Source organism: Leptinotarsa decemlineata, unplaced genomic scaffold (assembly GCF_025532065.1).
Source record: "Leptinotarsa decemlineata unplaced genomic scaffold, Ldec_3_MD MMD2_tig00026361_RagTag_RagTag, whole genome shotgun sequence".
NCBI lineage: Eukaryota > Metazoa > Arthropoda > Insecta > Coleoptera > Chrysomelidae > Leptinotarsa > Leptinotarsa decemlineata.
In genome coordinates, this window is record NW_027412704.1 from 1,938,078 (window position 1) to 1,953,079 (window position 15,002).

At 34.8% G+C, this 15,002-nt stretch overlaps 1 protein-coding gene across 2 annotated transcripts in view; it reads right to left on the reverse strand.

The window, feature by feature from the left end:
• Positions 1–14,541, reverse strand: part of LOC111502807 (uncharacterized) — a 25,366-nt gene extending 10,825 nt beyond the window's left edge. For both annotated transcript variants that reach the window (XM_023156969.2, XM_023156968.2), the window contains exons 1-2: positions 14,089–14,541; positions 10,974–11,707 (exon numbers count right to left, since the gene is read on the reverse strand). In XM_023156969.2, the coding sequence (XP_023012737.2) occupies positions 10,974–11,707; positions 14,089–14,304 (950 nt within the window). In that variant the 5' untranslated portion in view covers positions 14,305–14,541. The remainder of the gene's footprint in view (positions 1–10,973; positions 11,708–14,088) is intronic.
• Between the last annotated feature and the right edge of the window lie 461 nt (positions 14,542–15,002).

The window sequence follows — 15,002 nt, forward strand, 5'->3', positions numbered from 1 at the left end:
CACAATTCAATTGCAAGTGAAAATACTTTTTTTTTGGTTGAAAAAAGTGCTAGACGTGGACTGTTCAAAAAATAAATTGAATGTTCACATTTTGCAGGCTATATACATCCGATTAGTGATTTTTTTTTTGTCTCGAGCATATGTTCACAAAAATGTCCCAATCTACCGCTCGGAATAAGGCTGGACATGGCAGATCACCTCGTGAAATAATACAAAAGCCAAGGCGTAAGCGCATTTGCGGCGCCGAGGTCAAAAGGAGGAAGAGAGCGATAGACGCAGGAATGGCAGCAACTATAAGTGTACCCTCCTCCTCCCCGACTCCACATTCAACAACAAGGGCACTTCCTGCGGGGGGCGCCTTGAATAAATGCAAGGAACCGGCTGCCCCTACAGGAAAGCGCCCTTACTTGAGCACCTCCATGGAGGGAACCCCAAAAAGGTTGAAGAAGCCGCGCAACGACAGTAATGTCGCTGCACCTTCCAAAACCTTCGCGAAGGTCACTGTGAAACATCTCAAGGTTGCCAAATAGAGAGTGTGTTCGGCGAGTCTTGGCCTTCACCTGCCGATATAAAGGGGATGTCTCCTGATGACCTGGCCATCTTCCTGGAAAGGACGATGACCTAGGAGGACAAAAACAATACCGAAATCATGCATCAGCCACCGTACTCACCAGATTTGATCGCCTGCGACTTTTTCTGTTCCCGAAAGTTGAGGAGACCCATGAAAGGACAGCGTTTTGCGACGACCAAATCGCTGATAAAGCTCAAAGGCATACCAAAAAGTGCATACCAGAACTGCTTTGAGGATAGAAAGAAACGCTGACACAAGTGTATTAGATCTGAGAGGGACTACCTTGAATGGTACAAAATAGAAATTGATGACCGAATGAATATTTTTTGAGAAAAATGAAAATTCAATTCATTTGAACGTACTCACGATTAAAAATTGAAATTGGTTTTGCTCAAATACGATTTTTGAAAAAAAAAAGCTCTAGGAATTTTTTATCCAACTCTGCTGTTTGAACACTGTAGTGTAACGTATCTGTCTAGTGTTACATACCTGTCATACACTCAGGAAAATATTTAAATATGGTGCGAAACATTACATACGAAGAACTTGCATGCATAAATTTAACCAGTTTGTAGAAGCGGCCATGATTTTATTCTTAAAACTTTTTTGCGCCGCCATAAAAAGGGTATCACTCCACGATTCTCAAAAATGTTCAAAATAACTGATTTTTTCGTTGAAAAAATTCGTTATTTTGATCAGTTGTAGCTGTCAAATTAACCTGGATAATATTCGTTTTTTTTTTAAGAATTTCTACGACATAAGGTAGGCCTCTCAACAGACTTCCAGTAGAGCTTTATGTAGATGGATTTCGAATCTCAACTTTCAATATATCAGATGAAACTCTTTATATACCTTTATCTGGCGATAGTTATGAATTCAAGGAATATGGCAAATCTTATATTTTCATCTTGTAGTATTACTTGTCAAGAAAAATGATTTTGCGTGGAAAGAGATTCTTTATTTGAGTCCTTGTTAAGTTCTTCAAACATTCTTTGAAATAATTTTCTAATTTTAGGATTTGTTATTGATAATAGATGATATCACTCCATAGTAGACTCAAAAGAGTCTACTATGGATTATTTCGCTCAGTTATGTCACACGGTATTCTGATTGAGGGATCTTTCAGGTGATTCCATTAGCGTTTCAGGTGCCAGAAAAATGCCATAAGAATGATAGCCAAAGCGGGTTACAAAGAGCATAGCTGTGCTTTTTTTCATTCAACTTGGCATTATATTACTTTCAACACTATCAAAAAAATTCATGAGAAATCTATTTTCACTAAGAAACCTCCCCAGACAAGTTTCAAAGGCAACTCATCGAACGGCATATTTTTCCTTGTATGAATCCATTATTTCTTATGGTATTGTCGCCTGGAGACACGCAACAGATTGTAATAGAATATTCCGACGCCAACGGAAATCAATTAGAATATTAGACAATATCGACTACAGAGATGAATGTCGAAATTCATCCATTACATTAAAAATACTAACCTTTCCTTCTCTCTATTTCATGGGAAATTCAATATACATAAATGATTTGAGTACAAACTACTGCCGCTTAAAAAGATGCTTTGTTTTCAAGTGTGCTCCTCGACATAACTCAGATATAAATGTTTTTATCAAAAAACTTTTTTCTTTGAATTGTAAGCATCTACTGTTTATGTAAATAATAGATAGATAGATAGATGATAGATAGATATTCATTTATTTATACAGAGTATATGTGAATCTTGTATGAAAGTTAAAAGAAATACTTTGTCCGAGGAATAAGTCAGTGAACAAAATCACAAAAGAGTAATAAGATACAAAATTTGAATAAAACACGTCACATACACATATTAAGTATAGAGTTGATAAAATAAAATTTAAAATCAACTGTTAAAATATTCATCTATAGTATAAGGCTCTATATTGCATAAAAATTATTTTACAGGCTTCAAAAAACTTATGGCCATCCCAATGTCTCTCATATCCTGTGGGAGAGAATTAAAAAATGTAATCGCACTTTAGACAGTACTTCTTTCATATAGATTTTTTATGTATCGGATATAAAAAATCATTCCTAAATCTTGTTTTATGATGCTTTTCAAAGTAGCTTGGTTGATTTACTAAAAATTTTAATGACTCAAAAATGTATATTGCTGGTACTGGTAATAATTTGTTCATTGAGTCTTTGACCTTCATACCAAAAAGTATCCTGATAACCCTTTTTTGGCAGAGAAATACTCTGTTCAGCTCAAGACTGGAGCCCTTATTGCAGAGTAAAAATTACTATAGTAGACGGTCATCAGAACATCACTGTCAACCTTCCCAAATGTCCATGCGGTTGAACATCCATAAATTTAACAGTCATAAATCACTTATCGAGGAACAAGTACAAATCAAAACACAACAAGACCTCACATTCAATATATTAAACAAAACCATACACATTCCTAGAGAAGATCTAACACAAAGAAGAGTACCTGATGCAGAACAAATACAGGCAAATTTACCTAAAGTACCTGAAATACCTGAGTTAAGACGCTCTGACCGTATAAAGAGGCAGACAACAGGATGACCAGTTCAGTTTGAGGAGTGCCTAGAAGATGACAGTACTACCAACTGTCGAAAGCGCTCGCAGATAATATATATATATATATATAAATATATATATATATATATATATATATATATATATATATATATATATATATATATATATATATATATATATATATATATATATATATATATATATATATATATATATATATATATATATATATATATATATATATATATATATATATATATAGTGGGTGATATCAATATTAATCTCCTGAATCCAAATTCTAACGATACTCAATTGTTCATTAATTTGCTTTCTGTTTTTGATTTGTGTCAAATTGTAGAGAATCCCACTCGTATTACTAATACATCTGAAAGTCTCATAGATGTCATCTGTATAAATAAGGAATTACTGGTAAGAAGTTTTAATACTATTGATATGAATGGTATTACAGACCACCTAATGGTCAGCTGTGTAACCAGCTTTCGAAATGAACAATTACCTACTGATTTAATATACTTCAGACGTTACAAAAACTTCGATTTCACTAATTTTTATAACGACGCTGCGAATATGCCATGGGGTGATATTGTTAACTTACAAAACATGAACTCTAAAGTAAAATATATATATATAGTGTATATATATATATCCAAAACTTCACAGATGCCTGACATATGCGTTTTTACAGACCTTACTTCAACATTCGATTCTGTAAATCCCCCGATAAGATTGGCCAAATTAGATTTCTACGGAGTGACAGGTGTTTGCCTGGACATGATGAAGTCATACCTTAACGAAAGATATCAAATTGTTGATCTAGGAAACACCAAAAGTGAAAAAAGAAAAATATTAAGAGAAGTGCCACAAGGGTCAATATTGGGGGCACTTCTGTTTCTAATCTATATCAATGACCTCCCTAATGTAATGAAATTGTCAGGCATAGAAACTATATTGTATGCAGATGATGCAACCGTGAGTAAAAAAATGGGTAAAATAGATGATCCTCATTGACATATTAGAGAAAGCTCGATCACGGTTCACACCAAATGACTTGATTCTCAATGAACAAAAAACAGAAACTTGTAACTTTTGAAACAATAAATAGAGATAACAAAAATTCTACCAAATTTTTGGGAGCACAAATAGATTCCAACCTGAAATGGATAGACCATATAAATAGCATGTGTAGTAAACTTAGCAAGACAGTTTTTGCTATCAGAATAATTGAAAAAATAGTAAATCAAAGTGCCGCACTTGCAACATATCATTCACTTTTTCATTCAGTCCTTAGGTATGGTATAATCAATTGGTATAATGCATCAAAGGTACATCTTAATAGAATATTTGTCATTCAAAAATCTGCAGTAAGAAGCATAATCTCTGCCAATTATGATGAAAAGTGTCGACCAATATTTGCAAAACTTGAAATAATGACCCTATACTCAGTTATTGTCTATGAAAATATGCTTCTTGTTCAACAAAACTTGATGAATGAAGTTGCCCACAAGGATATAAAGTAGAGTAGAGTAGAGTTTATCTCTACTGTGACAATAAAAAAAAATTGTATACAGTTGTCATAAAAACGGTTTCTTCCACTCGTTTGGTATCATATTGTAATATTTAATAGACAGAAATCTGAAAGAGTTGAGATTCTTGGACAAGCGAAAATACGGCACTATAACGGATTTATATCTGGTATTATATTTATTTTGAACAGTATAACTGGAAATGTTTTTCTTGGCAAAAAGTAAGCATCCAGAAATGAATTGATTAGTCACAGTCAATATACCTAGTTTTTTGAATAGTGGACGACAACTTTCATCAAGTTTTGAATTCGTTATTACTCTTATTGCCCTTTTTTGCATTATGAGAATTTTATCAACATGTGCCAATCCACCCCATGTCCGTAGGACATGGTACTGTGATAGAAACCGTGGTAGGCTGTGAGAACAACACTTTCATTTACAATATCTTTGATATTTCTCAAGAGATAGATGGAGGTAGCTAATTTATTTCTCAGATTGGTTATGTGAGCCTCCCATGTCAGCTTACAATCTAATGTTAGTCCCAGGCATTTTACCGGCAAATTGTCCTCCAGGGTTAAGTTGTAATTCAGAGTAAAGAGTAACGTTTTTGTTTTATCATTATTTAGACACAATCTTACATTCGTGAAATATTCCTGAGCACTTTTGAGGGTGTATGATTCAATATTCTGATCATAGTTTCTCATTGAAACTAGTAATGTGGTATCATCAGCATATTCAACATGTTTTGACGATAAGAAATGAGTTATGTCATTAACATAAATAATAAATAGTATGGGACCTAAGATTGAACCCTGGGGAACCCCCCATGTAATTTCCTTTTTGGATGATACCTTTCCGTTTGAGGAGGTACACTGATATCTTCCTGTAAGGTAACTCTGAATGAATGAAAAAGCATTTCCTCTGACACCATAACTTTCCAATTTCATTAAAAGAATTTCATGTGACACACAATCAAAAGCTTTGGAAAGGTCCAAAAAAGATGCTAGTGTCACATTTCCTTTCTCAAATTCATCTGTGATGTGAATAATCATATCTACAAGTGCAGTTATAGTAGACCACCAACATGATACAAGAAATAAATCAAACCTTGTTCCTACAGCTAATAGGTTGAAAACAACAGATAATACAGGAATTAGGGTATACAATGCCTTATCTGTCGAACTTTGTAACTTGCCATTCAGAAGACTCAACTTATTGAAGAAAATATTAACCAAACATCCTTTATATGAAATTGATCAATTTTTCGAAGAAGAAAGAGACACTTTTGTGGTCACCTCACGAACTTTTACTCAACTTTGATTGTATATCAAATGGCGTCTGCACAAGATGACCAGCTATTTACTCCGCAAGAAAACGTGAATTCTATATGTAAACACTGCTCGAAAAAAGTCAAAAATAAAGTTACCTGTATAAAGTGTTGTGAAAGTTTCCACCCAGCTTGTCTGAAACAAGCTAGTGAACTCAAAAGGGCTGAATGTAAACACGAACCCGATCAACAAACCACTGATACAGAAATGACAGAAGAAACGTACCTCAAAGAAGAAAACAAATTATTGCGACAAATTCTGATGGACAAAGATATCATAATCTCGGACAAGTGCCTAGTGATTCAGCTACTTGAAGAGAAAATCGTATTCCTTGAAGAAAAATTGTTACCAACGAACGGGAACAATCGAGCTGCAAACAATAAACAATCATCAACATGTGCTGTAAAAACAGGAATAGTAGATAAGGCAGACAAAACAATGAGTGAACAACACAAAAAAAAATAACCATGACAACTATAGTAAAAACAATGAAAGTTCATTATCTATGAATGTGGGGAATACCAACCTACAGGGTGATACAAACATGCACGTAAACCAAGTGGCAGCGGAAATTATGAGAATTCAAACCAAACAAAAAGTAAGTGAGATAATAAATCTCACTAGTGACTTAGACAACAATAACAGACCCTCAAGTTCTGCTACCAACAAAGCAAATACCCCGAATGATGCTGACGGATTTATCCCAGTAATGAGAAAGAGAAAGATGAAAAATAGCAACATAGGAAGTGGTAAAGGTGATAACGAATTCCATGGAATCGGAAAATCAGATAAAAAAATTTGGCTATTTTTATCAAGAGTACCGGATGCAGTAACAGAAGGCAATATCAAAAATTATATCAAAAAACGCACCGACTCGCAAGACATCCACGTGAAAAAACTCGCAACACACTTCACTGGCATCAACAACCAAGCTTTTATGATAGGTGTCGAGCAGTGCTTGCAGCAAAAAGTCTACGAATCCGACTTCTGGCCTGAAAACATACACTTCGACCGCTTCAACTTCAAACTAGGGCAGCGATTTCTGGACAATCCACGAAGCCACCAATCCCGCGAGAACCAGTGCAAACAAACCACCGAAAATTTTCGGAATCCAGCCTCACCCAGGATTACCATGACAAGATAAGAAACACACTTGAATTTAAGCTAGTTCATCTGAATAGTCAAAGCTTAGCAAACAAAATTAATATTCTAGAATTATTCTGTAACATCCACGACCCAAGCTTCCTCTGTATATCCGAGCACTGGATGAGCGAAGATCAAATGAGATCCACCATCATATCAGGCTACCAACTTATCTCTAGTTACTGTAGGACGAAAATTACACATGGGGGCACAGCAATATTTGCTAAATCCGAAATCAGCAAGAATTGTGCCAATATCCAATGTCTAGTGAACTCATCCTCGGAACTTCACTTTGAGTGTTCGGCTATTAGCATCCAAAAAAGTACATGTATCATCACCCTATACCGTAGTTCATCAATAGACTCAGACCCACAAGCCTTCCTTGACAAATTGAGCAGTACCTTGAATTACGTAACAGCTAAGTATACATACATCATTCTCTGTGGTGACTTCAATATAAATTTCATGGGGAATTGTCAATATAAAAAACAACTCTTTGATATATTTGAAATGTACAATCTGAAACTACCATATGATGGACCAACACGTGTTGCGCAATATGGTAATAAAACATGCTCTAGCGGACTAGATTATATCGTAAGTAATATTGAAAATATCTTTTGTAAACTAACCTGCCTGGGCGCCTCTGATCATCTAGCACAACTCATGTCTTGGTCTTCAGAAAAAACACCAAACCGAAGGGAACAAAACATTGTACAAAGGAAAATTAACAAACAAACTCTTGCCCAATTCAAAAACCTTTATGAAAATACAATGACAGAAAATCCCCATGAAGTAGATGTTGACAGCATATTCAATAACTTCATGGTGAACTTCCAGTGGTGTTTTGACAAAGCATTCCCAAAACAAATAATATTACAAAAACAATTAAAACCAGGAAAAATACCCTTTTCTGCAGAACTACATTCCGAACTAAGACAGCTAAGAGATCTGAACTGGCTTAAGAAAAGAGTTAATGACCCTACTATATCAGAACATTATAAAAATGTAAAAAAATCTGTGGATATAAAAATTTGCAAAGAAAAAAAACAATATCACTCTGACTTAATTAACAAATCAAATAATAAAGCCAAATCTCTCTGGAGATTAGTTAATGAAAAAATGGGCAGGATCAATCAGAAAAAAGAAATCACCCTTACTGTGAATGGGACGAACTTGACAAAGAATACCGATATAGCAAACCACTTTGGGGATTTTTTCGCAAATTCTGTCAGTAACACCATACAAAGCCTCAATTTACCAAGAAATATGTGTACAACTAACGACATACAAAGCGCAAAATCTATGTTTTTTGCGCCAGTCAACGAACATGAAATAAAACAAATAATACTAACAATGAAAAAGAAATACTCTGTAGGAATTGATGAAATACCAGCTATTGTACTAGAAGAATGTGTTGATAAAATCTCCATTCAATTATCTGAGATCACTAACTTATCTGTCACCCAAGGTGTGTTTCCAAATAAATTAAAAACTACCAAGACCATCCCTGTGTTCAAAAAGGATGATCCCCAATCTGTCGAAAACTATAGGATGATATGTATACTTAGCTGCTTTTCCAAAATCATTGAAACAGCCGTGTATAATCAGATAATCAACTACCTCAATCAAAATAATATAATAACCCCATCCCAACACGGCTTCCGCCGCAATTACTCGATAGAAACCGCTTCAATAGAATTGACACAATACATCCACGAAAATATCGACCAGAACAAATATGTGGCAGGAATCTTCTTCGATCTGACTCGCGCCTTCGATACAATCAACCCTGAATATCTAAAAATTAAATTAGAAGCGATGGGCATCAGAGGACCAATCCAGTCATGGATCCAATCTTATATGACGGGCAGGAAACTCAAGGTTCAGATTGAGGATGAGTTTTCTAGTGAATTCGATACCTTCATTGGTACCCCTCAAGGAGGGGTGTTAGGCCCACTTTTATTCCTACTATATGTGAACGACTTACCCTCATATATAAATCATGGACGCGTATTCATTTACGCAGACGACACAACAATTATAGTTGCAGCTGATGGCCTATCTGAGCTGGAAATTTCAACACAAGCAGTCATGAGTAACTTCGCACAATGGTGCAAAAGAAACCATCTTATTATAAACGAGAAAAAAACTGTGATGATCGAATTTACTGCACCGCTGAAGAATGAAAACAATTTAAAACTATTAACTAGCACTAACACTATAATTTACTCATCCAAATGCACCAAATTTCTTGGAATAGAACTTGACCATAAATTGAACTTCAACAAACAAATTGACTGCCTATGTAAAAAATTGAATAAACTTTACTTCGCGATGAATAGTCTGAAATCGAATTTTTACCGATGTCAGCTGATTAACTTATACTATGCCTTAGTCTACTCAGCGATCAGCTGCAACATAATCGTGTGGGGCAGGGCGACCGAGATAACAAGAGTATTCATTCTGCAAAAGCGATTTATTCGCCTGATATTCAACTTGGACTATAGGGAATCATGTAGAGAGACTTTTAGGACAAATAGCTTGATGACTTGTACAAGCATTTACCTCTACAAGCTATTAAATTATACCCACCAGCACAAAAATAAGTTTCAAAAAAATAGTGATGTCCACCAATACAACACTCGAAACAAAAACAATGTCCATTTAAGCAAATTCAACCGTCTGCACCTGAAAAAATCTCCACTCTATGCAGGAGGATATTTCTATAACCTGCTACCAGATGAAATAAAAGCAAATGAAAATATAGTCAAATTCAAATCCACCTTGAAATCATTTTTGATTGACAACTGTTTTTATTCCCTAACAGAGTTTACTGAACAATTACTAAAATGAAATAACATATTCTCATCCCCTACATACCACCAGGCATTTTATTCCCAACTCTACATGTACGAACTTTTAAAAAATATGTATTGTATTATTGTATTGTTAGTATTTTTAGGTGTATTTTTCGTTTTTTATTAAGATGTATTGTAATTTTATCCTGATTCGCAACCGAACACGGTTATTAGACTTATCTCATGTCATGTAAATGATTCGAAGAGATCAATAAATCTATCTATCTATCTATCTATAATATGTTAGATATGTGATTTATAATTTGTAAAGCTCATGGCTTTACATTTCAGTCAATTTTTATACGATTGGAATTTTATCTTGTTAACTTGTATTTTTTGCAACTCTAATTTATCTACAAGCATTTTTTAAAAACTATATTGACGAATCTTATCCTCTCAAACCTATTTTAGAAATTGTATTGACGCGTCTAAAAACTGTGTGTTTCTTGAGACTGATAAAATTATTATTATGATTATGCTAATTTTATTAATATGTATGTGTTGTCTTGTGTAAATGCTGATCAATGTATAAAACACTAACGAATTATCTATCCTATCTATCTATCTAACTGAATGTACACCAAATAAGTTTTTTAACGTGTAGATACGTATATTATAGTTTTATTTTTACCGATATTCTTAATTTTTTTCGATTGTTATCTATGAAACGCGAAATTTTTATATTCTCATGACTGTCAGCGACTTTTTTGACCTGCCAATTGTACTCTGTATGTAAATATGGCCAATAAATACTACTACTTTGAATGCATACAAGTTGCCGCAGCCACAATGTTTGTCCAAGGAAAATTCAACAGTAAATTCCATCTTCAAAAAGCTCTACTGCAAGCTCGTCGAGGCAGAGACCGTACGCATCATATAACGAACAATAAAAGCGCCCAGTCTCCCAGAACACGTATGTACTTACAAAAATATAACAATGTTTTCTCAGAAAATAATTTTTACTAATAACTCAAAAAATGTGATTCACCTAGTAGACGATGGTCTTCCATCGGGTCTGTCGACTCTCTCTATGCGGGGGGGACTCCCAAAATGCAAGTAAACCTCGTAGTAGCCACCATTCGAGTCATTCAAGCACTCGTTGCAGAACCACTGGCCGGTGGGCACTTCTTCCAGAGGCGGCGTCAGACAGTACAAGTGGAACCCCAAGTCGCACCCGTCGCAGAGCAACATCCTGTCTTCGTTTTCGTACGACCCGCATATCTCGCAAAAAGTCGGGTCTTCGACAATATCGAGCTCTGCCTGCAAGGAAGGCGCCGATATCGGAACCTGTCTCGTCACTTTGCCATTCAGTGTTTGGCGGACAAGTATCAAATTGTATTTCTGCCTGTCTATCGGGCAAGTGTTCATGTTCTTTGACCATTCCTGTATACACTCGAGGCAGAAAGTGTGGTCGCACGACTCGGGAGAACCGATTTCCTGCGTTTTGAAGGAAACCAAACAGATGGGACATTTTTCAGACTGCCCGTCGCTGAAGTCAGAGTCGATATTTGTTTCCTGGGCGGGTCTCGCTCCGCTGGTTTCAGGTTCAACTGGCTGTTCGTGTCCTGTGTTGGAAAAATCGGATTCCCACTGGCTACTAGTGCTACCTCCCAAGCCCCAGTCCGATTCGTTTTCCGAGTCGCTTTCCAACCTCCTTGGGCCAGTCAACCTCCTGGTAACAGCTTCATCAGAACTGTCGGAATCTGAGCTGCTTGATACTCTCTAAAAATGAAAATTGATGGTATTTATTCAAAAGTAGAGTACAAATAAAAACTGTTGATGAAAATAAATAATACAGTATTGATACACATTAACACCAATTAGGCCATACATATGGCCACACACTTTTTAGACACATCAATACAATTTTCTAGAATAGGATTGAGAATATAATTATGCTGAACGAAAAATACAAATCGATTATAAGTTGATTTTATAGTGAAAATGTTGTTAAAATTGAAGTCTGTTCCAAAAAATAAGGTGAATGTGAACCAAAGTAATTATCTTGGAAGATATTCGCCGCTTGCGAGAAACAATACGAAGAAAACATCCGGTATTGTAGAAAAACAATTCATGGCCTTTGCATCATGGCATCACTATAATGCTCCTGTTCACTGGCCATTTCTTGTTCGTAATTTTTTGGCCAAAACAACACGGTAATCATCCTTCAGCCATCATATTCATCAGATTTGCCCCCCTACGACTTTTTCTTGTTCCCAAGTTTGAAGAGACCCACGAAAAATTAGAGTGTACAGAAATAACTTTTTGTGACATAACTCAGATGTACTTATAAGATATAAATGTTTTTTTATAAAAAGACTTCATATCTTACACTAATTCATAAAATAATCAATGGTCGCATCAATTCCCCGGAACTTGTCGAACTTATAACTTCAAATGTGAATCCAAGGAGAATAAGAAATTTGGAAACCTTCAAAGTACCTTTTTGTCGCACCAACTATGGCCGGAATAAATCTGTAGGTGAAATTTTGAGACTTCCAATTACATATAATGTAGATTTAGAATGTTTTAATTCTCCTTTGGAAACATTCAAAAAGACTGAAAACATTGTTAATTCAACAATCAACATGTATAGACAAAAATTATTTTGAATTCAATAAATCATTTTCAACGAAAAAGAGAGCTTCATAATTAGTAACCCTCCAAGTCCCCTCTTTGCTGAAATTTTTATGGCCAACTCCGAAGAAACTATTCAACAACATCCAATTTTACAGCTCGCTTCACAGGAACAATATATCAACTCTATTCACAAAAACATAAAATTTAAAAATAGAACTAGAAATGAATAATTCCATGAACTTTCAACACCTCACGATCACCAAAATTTACCACAAAGCAACCCTTACAAACACGGCTATCAACAACCATTTCAACAATCCTCATCAACTAAATTAGCAGCTCATCCACAGACTCATCAGTATCTAGATGTCCACAGAGAATTTTGAGAACCGAATTTGATGAAACAAATTTGCAATAAATGACAACTTCAACCCTAACATGATTCATCTTTTCCTTAACAAAAACCCATTGAATGTACCAAACCAAACACTACTAGCTATTGAAATATGTTGGGCCCAAAAGTTTATATAGGAAAGACGTCTAGAAGTTTCACAACGAGAATTGCAGAACACTGAAGAAGTAGTGAACTAAAGCAGACCATTGCTTTTTATGCTTACTACCTTTTAGAGAACAATCAAGATTTTAGCATGAATTATGATGTATTACATGAACATTGAAACTGCTGGAATGAATTCCTGGAAATCAATTAAGGACCAAGAAGAAGTAAATCACTCATCATTAGTTATTTTACCTGCTCACCTAGAATCAATACTATTTGGTAATTACTTCTACAAAATCTACCTGTTTACCTAGAATTACCATTACAAATTAAGTTCTGTAACAACTGTTATATAAAATGCATTGTAGTTTAATCCACCATTCGACTGAAGAAGTAACTTCGAATGCTCCCAAATTCTTATACTGTTTAAAGGTGAAATCTCAGTTGGAGTATGATCATCTGGAGTCCATATTATGAAAACCATAAAATACAAATTGAAGCAAAATACATTCTGAAGGATTTGTGCATTTGAAATGTGTCTGAGAGGAAAGGACTATTCGTATTAGTAAAAATATTCAACAGCAAAGATTTTTAAAATATCATTACATTCAACTAATGCTGTCACTGTATGCAGTGACAGCATTAACCAATATATAATTCGTAATCTATCTATTTAAAACCCTACTGTGTAACTTTAATAACGATTTTTGTTTATTTTGATATATCATTCGTAGCCCATACGATTTTTATTGAAATATGTGATGAAACCATATAGAATGAATGGAAAATGGATTGACATTTTGTGTGCATTTGTGGAAAGAATAATTTCAACTATTCCCTAAAAATCATTGGTTTTTCTTGTATTACATACTACCATCATAAGTTGAAGTAACAAAATAAAAATATTATGAAAATAAAATGTAATTTTCTGGCAAGTTGAACAGGTGTCTATTATTATTCAACTATACTAGGACATGGAAAAAGAACAATGCATTTTCTCTTAATCACGGCAAGTTTTCCATACCACAATTTTCTTCCTGTGTCTGTGCAGAATAGGACTTCCACTGTCATCAGAGTCAGCAAGAGGCCTCGTCGATCGAATACGTTGCCGACGTGAACTTGAGGAGTTTGCTATTATGGGGCTACCGCTAGAAGTGCTACTGGGGCTACCTCTTATCGGCCGAGTTTTTCTTTTGCGTTTATGTTGAGGTCCGGCATCACTTTCGTCACTACTACTCATTTTTACGCTAAAGCTATACTTACAAGCTTCAAATCAAAAAAAACTTAAGAGAGAATTATAAACATCTGTGGTGTTAATTTTATGCTAAAATATTAAAACTTATTATAATCCAAGTGTTTATTGGGATGATGGTCATTTGAAGATATTCATCCTAAACTTCACTAAATTTCTGGCATCTACGAAGAAGCCATCTTTGACATCTTTTATCTACTTTAGAACAGAAGAAGACGTACAATCTACGACAGAACGACAAAATGAGTACTACGAGTCGTAGAGAGTCTCGTAGCTAGAGCTTGCGCACTTTAAACAATAGATGTCATTGACATTTAAAAATATCCAGTGAACTCTATATTACGTACGTATAATATACATTTCACATAAAATATCAGACACGCGATGACAATTGACAAGTGCTAAGTTTAATAAGGTGCATTCCAATAGTTTGTTATTTATTAACTGTAAACCTGTGAAAATAGTAATCGATATTTCACTAGTCACTGTTGACTTTCCGATTGAATGAGAGTCAAAATTTGTCGAATCTAAGTTACCAAAAATTCACTGGAAAATACATAAATTATAGACACAATTTAAAAAATTTGGAGCGTGATTACTGATATCTGGTATGTAACCTCAAGCTTTTTTTTGAAAACGTGTGTACTTCAGTTTCGTAATTTTCAGAGTCTTATTCATTTTGAACA